General features: G+C 42.9%; 1 protein-coding gene across 1 annotated transcript in view; it reads left to right on the top strand.

Annotated features, from left to right (window-relative positions):
- Positions 1 to 14,386, top strand: part of klhdc8b (kelch domain containing 8B) — a 154,478-nt gene that overhangs the window by 114,280 nt on the left and 25,812 nt on the right. Inside the window, exon 5 of the mRNA XM_084069809.1 lies at positions 13,436 to 13,537. Coding sequence (XP_083925935.1) covers positions 13,436 to 13,537 — 102 coding nt within the window. The remainder of the gene's footprint in view (positions 1 to 13,435; positions 13,538 to 14,386) is intronic.

Here is a 14,386-nt window from a genome sequence, read left to right as displayed (position 1 = left end):
AGTTGATAAAGCTTTTAGCTCACCTGTCTGCTGAGGCTGCTTCCTGGAGACAAGTGTGTCAATCACAAAGGCTCCGGTGGCAGGAGGATGGCCTTTGATCTACGGATTCTGGTCATTTCTGCTTTGTATTTTGATTGAGGAGCCCTGCATCAGTCATTTCATTTATCTGGTTCCTTTGTGCTGGAGCTCTTCTCAGCTTACCTTACCATAAGTTATTTATAAGATAATCTTCCTTCTGACAAAGAATAAAACTACAGTGTAAGTCTTACAATAATATTTGCTCCACTTCTTACAGTGTAAGAAGTGGAGAAAATATAATTTTGTATACTTCTACCACTCTCTACCTGGTCCTTGAATGAAAAACTTTTTTATGCATTCATCTTTATTACCAAATTAAACACTCATTAATGAGCAGATTCACAGGTCCATCTTAAGTCTAGCATTGAACTAAGAAATCACCCGATTACAGTATAATCATGCTCGTTTGAAACAGTGAAATATTTTGTTAATGGAAATACATAAGATAGAGTCTAATGATGGTCGGCCTCCCTGTCCAATGTTGTTTGTGGTGTCTGCCTGTTAATTGCTGTTGCTAGTTAAGCACCATTCACATTATAAACAAGAGATGCAATGAATTGATAACTTAAGTCATAATGTGGATTTCTTCAATTACACAAGTTATTGTTGATATAAACTTTCACTGGTATATTCTTCACAATAAACATTCCACATACAGTATGTGTTTTTTAACAACATCTCTAAAAACTATTAAACATATTTAACCCTGACAGTTGTGCCAAAATGACATAGGCACCCAAAATGTACCCGAAATGCATGTTATATTGTATTTTGGTGTTAATAAATACCATATCTGAAAACTATTCTCTGTTGCTAGGACCCTGCAGCATTCTTTGTTCAGCGGTATAGATCCATATCGACAAATGCTGTAATGACAACAGAGCTACAAGGGGTGTCACTAAAACAATCTATTAAAATGAATGTTACACAGTATGACTTAAAGTGCCATTTCGTGGGGTGTCCATGCTACTAGGAGTGCCTGACAGGCCAAGATTATTGTGGGCACTGTTAAGTGTTCCATGATGTCATCATGCGTGTACTGCAGTGTGAGCTGTAATTGGTTACCTTTTGTGGGGACATATACTGTACTTGTATGCAGGCAAACTGTTGCATACAGCTTGGCCTTCAGCCATGCCGTAAAAGCCCTCACCAGCCAAATGCATGCTCTTCTATGCAGTTGAAATACCTTGCAGCACTGGTCAAGAAAGACTTTAAGCCATTTACAAACAGTCAATAGTTTATCTTAATGTCCAAGGGAGTTTCTCTTTTGGGAAAATGTAATTGTTGAAGAAATAACAATAATATTTATTTGGGTCTATAATGACATAACCAATATACTGTAGGACCACCAGGTGGATAAAGTTGTAATTGAATTTTAGGAGCATTTTCATTTCATCATCCTCTGATTATTTACTCCCTGTGCACACATCAATTAGCAATAGAATTACAGAAATCTCAGCACAGCATATTACCTTTTCATCGGGAGTGTGGAATATAGCAATGTGGTGTCGTGGAATTCTGAATCAATCAGTTATTGATGAGGCAGTAGGAGTTGAGACAATATTCTAGGTGGTGATGGTTATGCTTTAATGTAGACACACAGTCTGACACAGATCAGTGGTAAGGTAGTTCTGCCAACGAGCACAGGGCTCAGACCATAGTTATACTAGCTTTTACAAGGACAAGTTGAACCATAACAGACAGGCTGTAACAAAAACAATAGCTATCAGGCCTTGCGGAGACATCTTGGCTCCTACAGGCTACCAAATATCATGTAATTTCATAATGTTGGTACTATACGTGATGGTAAAGTATAAAGGTTAGATATAAACAACCATAAAAACAATATAGTATAACTGTATAATTCTTCCTCAGTGCCTATCCCCCTCCCTCTATCTGACCATTACTATTGAGTGTCTCTCTCTCTCTCTCTCTCTCTCTCTCTCTCTCTCTCTAAAAGTGGCTTTTTGGTATTCATTGTCATAATCATGGCAGGGAGGAAATGTCTCTCTCCCGCCAGTTTGAATCAACACCCACAGTAGCAGCCCTGAAGTGGCACAGGAGACATACTGATGTAAATGATTGTGTGTGTGTGTCATGTGCTTTATGCTAATCACCATCATGCATATTTAACTAGTCACTCCACAGATGCACCACTATAGGCAACTGTAATTATGTCAAGTATGAGTTGTTTTGCTGCAGCATAAGTGTCTCCTAGCTGCTGGATACGGATTTAAAGAATGGCTTGCATGTACAGTACAAACCATTATTGATTTATTACTGTACAGTACTGCAGGTCTGTTGTCACCAGAAACCCATAAATAGTCCCTAAAGAGAGAGCTGGTAATAGTGGCGCGCGTGTGTGTGTGCGTGTGTGTGTGTGTGTGTGTGTGTGTGTGTGTGTTTGTGTGTTTGTGTGTGTGTGTGTGTGTGTGTGTGTGTGTGTGTGTGTGTGTGTGTGTGTGTGTGTGTACGCACGTGCGCTCAGAGGCTGATGGAGTGTACAGCGGGTGAAGTCATGTTGTTGGAGCATAATGTAAGGAAGGGGAACAAAGTACTCCACCTGCACAGCACTGATAGAATACTTGTGTTCAAAGGATAAGAGTTTGGAGTGAGAGCAACAGAGATGAAAAACAGAAAACAAAGAGTGATTGTGTATAGGGCTGGATTAAGACTTTTTGGTGCCCTGCAGGGCTACGACCAGGCTCGGTGCCCCACCGGGACAGCTTTTTGTCAGTGAGGATTGCTACTGATAATTTTCACTTCTTCAGAGCCAGCGGTTGGCCTGACCCGCACACATCACTGCTGGATGAGAGAGAGAGTCTTGAGGGCTTTTCAGACAGTGTGTTCTTGCTTAGATCAGCAGGGCCACACTGCGCTCCATGTGAATACATACTGTAGACAGACTGGTTTGTCGCTCTGCCTGTCAGATTGCCTATGCCTCCCTACCTGAACACTCGCTTCTCATTGAAAATGAATTACTAGGCGCGTCAGTCGCATCCTGGTGGTTGATTGAAAAATTAGAACAGAGTGGATTACAAAAAGTGATACAAATGGTCAAGCTGTGCCATAAGATTACAAAAAGTGGTAAAAATGTTCAAGCTGTGCCATAAGATTACAAAAAGTGGTAAAAATTGGCAAGCTGTGCCATAAGATTACAAACAGTGGTATTGGTCAAGCTGTGCCATAAGATTACTGGTGCTATGCTAAGTAACCTTCATCACCTGTATAAAGATTCAGTGTGATGATGGATCTTCTACGGGGTTCTGTATGATGTACTATGTATTTGTGTTGGGCTACTGTCTGAACAGCATATTGAGACAGAGAAAGAGAAAGGAGAGAAAGGGGATGGAAAGCGACGGATTGTTTCAGTGGTTCTCACCCCACACCTTGTCGGCATTAACACAGCAGGTGTAATTTACAGAGCTGTGATTATGCCAGCATGAGATATTGTCCAGAGATTGCTCTGAGGTTATAAATGTAATATATTCTAGGCCCCTGCTGATAACAAATCTCCGTTTATTGAAGGAATGCCTATGTGATGATTATATTATGCGACAACATGCACAAACTCGAAGTTATCTGGTGTTCACTCACTTTTTACCCACTAGAGAGAGAGAGAGAGAGACAGAGAGATAGATACGAGAGAAAGGAGAGTTAGAGAATAGACAGATGTGTCGGATTGTGTCACACTGTCACAGCTATTAGTTACTTTGTCTCCGCAGGCATTCCATCACACCCCTCCTTGCTATATCAATATCAATTCAGGGAGGGTAGAAGATGTGATTTATTTGTTAGATTGTATTTATTTTCATGCCGTTTACTCATTTGTTTTGAAATAGATATGGGTGTTTTGTTTCAGCTCGTTGTTCTGGGTCGTACACACAGAGAATAAAAGAAGTGCTTGCTTGAAACCTCATCTATCAGTCTCTTACGCTTGATTTGTACTCTGTCGTACGATGGTGGCATTTGCCAAAAATAACGGATCTACAAACTCACAACACATCACATTATGAAAACCCTCTTTACTATTATCCATCGTGCAATCATCTCAATCATGAACACAAGGGACATACATTCAAATGATATACGTGTTATATAGATGAAGACTACATTGTACTTTAGAAGCAAGTTGTGTGGTTCTGTTAACTGCACACAATCTGACATACAATGACACAATGGTGACCAGTAATGACCCGGTTATGACTCTTCATAATACCGTCAAACAAAATGGGGATGTACCAACTCACATCCCCACCTAGCATCCTTACATTATCAATTTGACCACTGGCTATCTTGGGCCTGAGTCTCCCTTAAGGGCCTTCTTGCTCAGACTGAGTGGCAGTGACTAGTCGCAGGTTTCTCCTGGTGCCGGCCTCATACAGGTTCTGGACATCCTTGATTTTACTTTAAGTTTCTAGTGGGAAATTGTTATGATTAATCAATGCAGATACAGTAACTGCAATCCTTGAAACATACTCACAGATATGAACTCACAGTATGATCTCTGAACTAGAGGAGACTTTGTTGAAACTGACAGTTGCTTGGAAAAACTCTTTGAAGGTCTTTGAAATGTGAAAGAACCTTGCAGGTACAGATGTGCCACTTCAAAACTTCACACGTTACTGTTCTTTCCCTGAAATTGCCCTGAAAATGCATTTTTTCCTCCCTGTTCTGCCCTTAAAAATGCACTGTTTTGCCCCTGAAAAGAAGTTGTCACTACACACCCCCATTTTTCCCTTCAACAGACATCCATATACATGAGAACAAAAGAATGTGTGTGAAGAAGGTGTCAGACTCATTATGAGGCGAAAGGTGATTTGAAGAGGTCCTTGACCAGTTGCTCAAATTAATTAGCATCATAAAAGCAGTGATCATCAAAATAATTCAGCATTTTAAATGCACTTCTTTGTCCCTCTTATTGCCCTGGGAATCCCCTGAAAATGTACTGTCTTTCCGATGGCAGGACATTTGAAGTTTTGAAATGGCACATCTGTACATGCACAAATGTGCTGCAGAGCCTTTAACAGGTAACAACAGCAGCTGTCTGCCTCTAACCAAGTGGAGCTATCCCTGGTTCTGATCATCAGTGATTCATCACCATTACATGTGGCGCTGTCCCTAGTGCTGATGGCCACCACATGGAGCTATGCATGGTGCTGATGGCTACCCTGTGGAGCTGTCCATGCCATAGACCAACCCGGGAACTACAAATTGCACGCCCACTTTTGAGACAGTGCGCTACTCGAGGTCCGTGAGAACTATGAACTGCAGCTGCCAATACATTCCCTATGAGAGGATATGAGAGTTAGCCTACTTTTAAAATATTAACTGGATATTGATTTAAATAAAAATTAGTTTCCAAATGTATGGAGTGTCTTTGTCAACATATCTTCTTGTTTTCTTAATAGTTGATGTGTTTCACATTTAATTTGCCACTTTAACGAGTTACCCATAATGTTAACACAGCAGAGGGTAGACGGCAGACAGAGAAGTTGTCGCATTTCAGTGACATCACTGTCTTTACGAGCACTGAGCGCCGACCAGTGGCGTACCCACTGTAGAGGCAGGACAGGCGGTCGCCTGCCCAACTAAGATCTCGCCTCCCCTAGAAACCCCAAACAACCCCAAAATCATTGCGTGCTTAATGTCCTCAAAGTCACGCATCCAACAAGCTTCAACAAGCATCCAACCGAGCAGATTGGACCTTCTGTTCCAGAGATAATGACCAAAACATATTGAAAACGGCCACTTTCGCCAGTTTTCTGGGTATTGAAAACCTCAAGGGATGCGTCCGTGACGTATATACCATGCGACCACTTGAACGTAAGATTTCAGAAGCTTGAACTTTTGACACACTGATGGAGTATATTATAGTATATTGTGGGTAGTATATCGAGATGACAGATATGGGACATTAAAAAGGATAAATTAAACAAATGGGACAGTTTATTAGAACACAAAAAAAATCGCTACAGCCTCAGTAGTTAACCAGTGAAATCACGGTATTTTACAATGCCTCTCATAGAGATTGCATTGGCAGCTGCAGTTCATCGTTCTAACGGACCTCGAGGACCGGCGCTGGTTCAAAAGTGGGCGTGAATTTGTAGGCCTTCCGCTTCCGGCCCTGTGTCTCTATGTTGCTGATGAACACAATGTAGAGCAAACCTGGGCACACACACACACACACACACACACACACACACACACACACACACACACACACACACACACACACACACACACACACACACACACAGACAGACACAGTACGCGCGCGCACGCACACACACACACACACACACACACACACAGTTGAAGTTTAGTAAGTACTGCAGATGTTTCTCCTTCATCCTCATGTGACATGCGTATTAGTGCATTGATCTTTGTAATCAATACCAGAGTGCTATTAATCAAATCTGCAGTGCAGCTGAAACTGGTGTGTGTGTGTGTGTGTGTGTGTGTGTGTGTGTGTGTGTGTGTGTGTGTGTGTGTGTGTGTGTGTGTGTGTGTGTGTGTGTGTGTGTGTGTGTGTGTGTGTGTGTGTGTGTGTGTGTGTGTGTGTGTGTTTCGCTGTGAGTGGATGTGAATAGTGGCAGGCATGTCAGACATCTGAGCAGAGGGAAATAAACAGACAGACAAGAGGAAAATATGTGATGAGACAGAGGAAAGGCTTTTTGAAAGCTTTGGGATTGACACATCGTGTGAAATAGCAGAACCTAAATCTTCTGAGAGAGTGACTTTGGTGACTTTATTGCACACCATAAGTTTTCCAAAAGAACATTTTAATTCTCTGTTCAGAGGAAGAGTGTGCAGGGAAAGATTGATAGATCAACAGGTTCAACTGGGAACGCATCTGTGTCATTTTAGATTTCTTTGGCTATTCAAATCCGCGAAATCAGCACCCATACCTAGGTGGGGTTGGCGAAAGGGCCTACTCTGTGTGGAGTTTGCATGTTCTCCCCGTGTGTCCTAGGGTAGTTAATACCCTCACAAAAACATGTAGTAATCCTGGTCGCTATACCGCCTCCCCTATGACAGCCGAGGCGCCTGATGGAGGGGAAGGGAACTGGTTGGAATAACGTGTTCCTTCCACGCACTACCGGGGAAACTCCCCCCTGTCAGGTGACAAGAAGGTCAGTTGGCTCTCATGCATTGAAGGAGGCATGAGCTCGGCCCCTGGGCTCCCTAGACTGGTAGGGGGAGTGTAGCACCCAGGATCACTTCGAAAATTGGCACCGGGTGAAAAAGGGTTACAAAATCGTGGGATAATTTTTTTTGGAAAAAAACAAAATTACACAGATGCGTTCCCGAATTGAATGAGTTAACAACGACTCTGTCTGCATCCCACCAGCTTCCTCTTCCTAAGTCAGCCGACTTAGCACTGTTGGAGTGGCATACCGATAGGGACAGAATTGTAAATCATCATGTCCCCCGGCAGCATCCGACATCGCGGGGTTGTCCCCTGTGGTCAAATCCGTCCCGAGTTGTCACCCGTTGGACAGCATGGCCCAGATGGCATCAGCCCAAGGGTGTTCCAACATGTGCTGCTCAGCTATGTCGACTTGCAACTTTCAGCATCTCTACAATCTGAGACTCAAACTTTCGAGGGGTCCAGTGCTGTGGAAAATATATATGTTTTGTCCCTATACCAAAGAAGACATGATCCAACAATCCAAAATTGACAACTGATCCACAGACCAGTGCCGTTGACTTCTTCCGGTCCTGACACACCTTTAATCCCTTGTTGTGCCATCACTGGATCCCCTGCAGTTTGCATAATGAGCCAGATAGTGGTGTGGAGGATGCCATTATGGTCCTGTTGCACCAGGCATATGCTCATTTATACAAGACAGGCAGCATAGTGAGCTTCACGCTTTTTGATGCTTTCAACAACATAAGCCCTGACCCACTGGGGAGTAAGCTCATGGACATGCTGGTCGAAGCTCCACTGGTGTGATGGATTATAGAGTATCTGACCAGGCTGACCACAGAATGTCAGGCTGCAGAACTGTTTGTGCAGTCACAGGGTCACCACAGGGGAGGGGACGGCCCTGTCCCCATTCCTGTCCACCATCTCTATACCTCAGACTATAATTCCTGAGTAGACTACTGTTGTTCAGCATTTGCAGTATCATGCTGCAGATGTTTTATCATTCAGTAGTTGCTGGTGTTGGTGTAACATATTGTGCTGGGGCAGCAGGATGACTTCAACAAGGTCAGGAAGGCCGGCTCCGTCGACGGAGTGGAGTTTGTTCTTTTGATTTAAGTGTCAGAAAGTAGGATCCTGCTCAGGCTGCTGATGAGATAAGATAAGATAAGGTAAGATAAGGTAAGGTAAATTAAGATAAGATAACTGCTCCTGATGAGCAGGTTATTGCCTTGTATGGTTGCCTCTGCTGTCGGTGGGTGAACGTAAAGCACTTTGAACATAAGGCGCTATCAAAATGCATACCATTTATCTTGTTAACTGAGAAAAATGGTTGGTTGGTATGCCTGCCAGACCGCCTGCCTGTATTATTACTTACTGACTGACTGCCTTCCGGTTTATTGAATCTACACTTCACTACAGTTTACCCCGCCATCATTCTTGCCAGATGTGGTTGCATTTAATCCATATGGGGAAGACAGAGTGCTATTTTACACATGGCTCACCTTGATATTACTCCCACTGAGCGTGTCGGGACAACAAAACAAGCACTCCTGACACTAATCATCCTGGGTCACAACTCAGGATATAATAACACCATTTCTCTTCATTCTCCTGACAACTGTAGTCGTAGTAGAAAGCCTCAGATACTTGGCAACCGTGCAAAGTTGAGCAGCAGTGTGAAGTAGTGTAATGTGTTGATGCAGATCCGGTTTGAAACGGTTTAGACTTTAACATGTGTTCATACATTTAAATCTGTTGACGGCAGCTGTGCCATTTTAGGTGTTACTCAATGCTATACAGTAGCAACATATCTATTTATTTATTTTTTATGGTACTTCTTTTTTTTCTTCAGAAAACTGTTTTAGAAGGCGTTTTTAGAATCGGCCTCGGGTCTAAATGGGTTAAAAAAGGATGACTGGCTATAAGCTACAGACTGGCTGTAGCTGTGCCCAGCCAGCTTAAAGGGGAATACCACTCATTTTCAACATTGAACTATGTCTTTAATACACCTTAAGGCCATGTGATCAGATAAGCCTTAACCCTATATACGTAGTTGACCGGAATCCCCAGGGGTTTGTGCTAGGCCCCCTCTTGTTTTCCTTAAATACTTAATATCTTTGCAGAATGTCTGCCCCAGAATAGGGACATTAGTGTTCCAAGTGGTTAAATTACTCATTTAACTACATACCGGTACAAGTGAAATTAGTTTAAAATTCCAATGGAAATGGGTCAATTTGACTAGTAGTCTTTTACTCTATATTCATATTCATAAACAAAATGTGATGACCAAGCCTGATGTGGGCCTCTCTACTTGCATTAAATAAATAGACACCCAGCAACAGGATGATTGAGCTAAAATGTGATGTTTCTATGGGAAACATTTAGAATATATCTGTAGCGATCATAATTTGTCCCAGGAGAGAAACAGATACCATTACCAACTCATTTTCTCTCCCATCTCCTCCTATACCTCACCTTGTGATGACATTTGGAAATGGAATGAGAGGAGCATTACTGTTTCCTTTCACTGGATGTATCTCTGTGTGTGTGTGTGTGTGTGTGTGTGTGTGTGTGTGTGTGTGTGTGTGTGTGTGTGTGTGTGTGTGTGTGTGTGTGTGTGTGTGTGTGTGTGTGTGTGTGTGTGTGTGTGTGTGTGTGTGTGTGTGTGTGTGTGTGTGTGTGTGCGCCCGCCCGTGCGTGCGTGTCTTCTGGCTTATTAAGCAGGCTGATGGTTGCCAGAGTGAAGTCGGGGAGGAAGAGGAGGAGACAGATTGATTTGTAGGCTTTAAATAAACACAGTGGCCAGTCCTCCAGCTGAGCCCCCCTACTGATAACCAGCCCACACGCCACTCAGCCAACATGCTCGTACAATTAACGAAGAGAGAGAGAGAGAGAGAGAGTGTTTCAAATTTGCTAATTTGTGCAAATATTTGAAATTTGTTTATTTGTAGTTTGTTGACAGTTTTTGGAAGTTTTTGACAGTTGGCATGCCAATTTCAAACTCATGTACAGTATCCTCGTCTGGTACAGGAATAAAGGGGCTGAGGCTTTTAATCACGACACACAGGGGAAAATGTGTTCCGTTCGGCAAAATCAGTGGCTTTCTAATTAAAACATAATCATGAAATTTATGAATGAATTAATTAGTGGATTTCCATAACAGTCTAATTACTTTGAGCTACTGTGCAGAATATAACCAGTGACATTTATATTGTGACGTAGAATATTTAGCAGCTATGCTATCATTTGTCCCCATCAGTGGGCAATGGGCATGTTTAATGGACCCAAACATTGGTTGGCAATGGATGTGTGCAGAACTATATATGAAGGATTTTCATTAACTATTTTACTATTATATTCAATAAAATCAGGCACTGCTGGCACATTCCATTTGTTTGTTCAAAAATAGAATCATATTCCATCTGACTTCTCAAGAGCATGCAGTGATTTCTTTTTTTTCTGCTGTCGTATACTCTTGGGAAATACGTTCTTGCCAGTCATAGTGAATTTCGCAGTGCAGTGTTGTGTGGAGTTTTATATTTAATATTTTGCCAAGCAAATTATAAAAGAGGAGGTGGTGATGATGAGGAACATTCACACTGATGTTCAGCCAGTCATCTATGTTTATGAATCAGAATGCACTCTGCCATGACTGTCTAGGAAAGTGGAATTGATTATACGTTTTTTTTCCTCCCTCAGGCTCTCTCAGTAGCTCTCTTTGCATCATTACAGACAACCACACTGTACACACGTACTCATACGCATAATCTGAATTCTGACATTCTGAAACTGCTCACCCACACACATGAACACACTCATCCATCAGTCGATCAGTAGTTGCACTGAAGAGAGATAGCAGCCCTGTGAGCTTCACACAAGGTTCTGAGACTCAAACACTGCCATGACAGTTTCAAATTTTCTGCAGTCTGCATCAGGAGCACTGATGTAAGAAAAGGAAATTCTGCTTGCTCTTCTACTGTGTACAGCCTCTCGCACTCTTATCTTCCATTCCCTTTTCTAGTGGTGAAAAAGAGCTGTTCCTACCAGATTATCTATCAGCTAGCACCTGGTTGCAGCAACTCTTTTTTTCCTGCTCTCGACTCACACATTATCTCTCTAGTGTGTGTGTGTGCGTGCGTGCGTGCGTGCGTGCGTGCGTGCGTGCGTGCGTGCGTGCGTGCGTGCGTGCGTGCGTGCGTGCGTGCGTGCGTGCGTGCGTGCGTGCGTGCGTGCGTGCGTGCGTGCGTGCGTGCGTGTGTGTGTGTATAGTAAGGGATAATGCACTGGGAGCAAGTCAGTTAACCTGAAGTGCGTTTATTTTCTCATAACTGACTTGCACACATTGCATTACCCGCTTGTAGCACAGCTAAATTGGGAAATCTCTGTAATTGCAAAATAAATATTAAGTAAAGATGTGTTGTCATCCATGTGTCATTATGAACATGATTGCTTGATATTGCATTGAGTTGTATTTTATTTTTGACCTTTCCTCACCTCTCCATTCTCACACTCTCCTCTCCTCTCCTCCATCATTGCCACTGTGCAATCTGTATTGTTGACTACTCTGTCTTTGAACCTCTAAATGAGTTCAGTGAATATGAATTATTTCCCTGTCCGGAGTGATGGTAGGACAAAACGTCCTAATTGACCCTTAGTCTGGTTCTCAAGGGACAACTTCACTTCACTAATTGTCGAGAGGTGCTCGCGGCACGTATGATGGCAAAAGTGTGTGCAAGACAGATACAGAATGGCCTGTGCTGATCCTGAAATGGCAAGGTTCGTTTTTTCATTACAGTTTTTTAATCGGGTCATTACATTTGCTCGCACCTGCTTCACACACTCGTTCCGTTTCCCTCCCATGGTGTCCACCGCTCACAAAACAAGGCAAGGCTTGGTTCTGCACCTTGGTGTTGCAGACTGAAAATAGCACACTGAAAATAGCTGATCTACAAGCTCACAATGTGTCACTGTAGAGTGGCTATTTCCAGTGCACGAAACACACACACAACTAAGTATAACTGAGGCTTAATTTGCTGTCTGTTACCCCAGTGCCAGGAGACATGACTGCTGTTGAAGTTTGCTTATAAACAAACTTGTGTTAGAGGTGCAGTCTGGTGACAGGTAGCAGAGACACCTAGGACACAACAACACCTCATTTGTTCATTCATGATTCCCCTTATTTCAATCTCCCACTCACCTGCTCTCTGTCTCTATCTCTCTTCCTCTTTCTGTGAGTGCGTGCACGCACATGTGTGTGTGTGTGTGTGTGTGTGTGTGTGTGTGTGTGTGTGTGTGTGTGTGTGTGTGTGTGTGTGTGTGTGTGTGTGTGTGTGTGTGTGTGTGTGTGTGTGTGTGTGAGACTCTGTACCCTGTTGCTCTGTTAAAACAAATCCTCTCTTTCCAGCATTGTACGGCTCTCCCAGCCACTTTAACAAGACCTACCCAGCCCTTCAACAGGGCCTGTTACCATGGAGAGGAGAGGTGCTCACAGGCCAAGAGGAGATGTGGTGGGGCTGGGCGGTGGATGCAGCAGCAGCAGCAGCTGCTCTCCCAAATATAGAATATCTGACCAGAGAGAGAGAGAGACAGAGAGAGAGAGAGAGAAAAAGAGAGAACAATATAAGCATTGCCAGAGAGATAGAGAGGAGAGCCTGAGGGATACTTATTGTGTCACACACAGGAAGGGATGCAGTTGCCGTTCCATACAAATATAATCTCCTCCTTTCTCTCTCCTATGACCAAACTGATACTCTCTCTCTCCCATTCATTCATTCTCTCTCACACACATTCACTGTATCTCTTTAGCTTTGCCTCTCCCATCTCTTTCTGGTCCTCTGCCCATTTACTCTCTAAAGAGAGGGCTCTTTCCCTCCCTCCCCCCCTCACTCCCTCTCTTCTTTCTCTAGCTCTCTCTCATACTCACTCTGGTCCCCGTTCTCTTTCTCTCTCTTGTGTGTGTTTAACTGTGACCTGTTCACTGTTACTCTTCATTTTGAGTAGTAAACAGTGTAATTAGAATCAATATTTAAAACAAATGTAGTGTCTACGCTTATGTCGAAATAGCATTTCAGAGTTACTGTAGATTTCCCTTTAGTGTTGTGACAGTAATGCGTTTTGCTTTGCTGAGTATTATTCAGGCTCTCCTCTCCTCTGCTGTCCTCTTGTAATGTTTTGATCCTCTCATCCCTGTGTTGTTGTTTGCAGGCATTTGGATCAAACCCACTCGTGCATCCAGGATGAGGGAGAAGAGGGCAGACTTTGTGGCAGGATGCCTGGGTGGAAGGGTCATCGCAGCTGGGGGCCTAGGTCAGTCAGTCATTTTATGGGTCAGATTTGACCCCCGGTTTAACCCCCATAACACACTGCCTCCTACATCTCTTTGAGTTCTCTCTGTGATCACTTCTCATTACAAAAAAGACAGCAGGGCAGTTCATTCCCCTGTTCTTCATGGAGACTAACAGGGGGAAGCTCAGTGGGAGAGTGTGTAGGAAACGCACTGGCGGATTTAAGAACAAACTTTGTGACTGGAAGACCAGCGGTACATTTCACACACCATCTGGAGTAGTTATGCATGCATGCAAAGTGAACGAGGCACATTCTTCCCTCCCTCAGCAACCACAGCCGAGGTGCCCTTGAACAAGGCATTCAACCACTTAAGCCCTATATACTTTGTCATCCAGTGAATAGGGAACATTTCCGATCTACGCACTCTCGTGTGAGCTCTTTCTTTACATGTCGAAGATTTTACGAAATAAATACATTGTGAAAACATTTGTCTATATTGACAAAGTACTCAAATGTTTTACTTAAGTAAAAGTGTCAATACTGCAATGTAGAAGTACTCTGTTACAAGTAATAGTCCGGAGTTAAAAATGTACTTGAGTAAAAGTACAAAAGTATTGGTATCAAAATGTACTTAAAGTACCCCAAAAAAAATTAGCAGATGTACAAGCTCACAACGCGTTGTGATGCGACGCGTTGTGAGCTTGTAGATCGGCTATTTTCAAATAGCCTAGGTATAAAATAGGGCTGAAATGGTTAATGTATGTTTTATGATGTAATAATTACATCAAAGTAACTAGTAAATAAAGTTTTCAAATAATTGTAGTGGAGTAAAAGTACAATATTTGCCTCTGAGATGTAGTGGAGTAGAAG

Source organism: Gymnoscopelus microlampas (genome assembly GCF_963454915.1).
Source record: "Gymnoscopelus microlampas genome assembly, chromosome: 10".
NCBI classification, from domain to species: Eukaryota; Metazoa; Chordata; class Actinopteri; order Myctophiformes; family Myctophidae; genus Gymnoscopelus; species Gymnoscopelus microlampas.
This window is presented reverse-complemented; position numbering and strand designations above follow the sequence as displayed.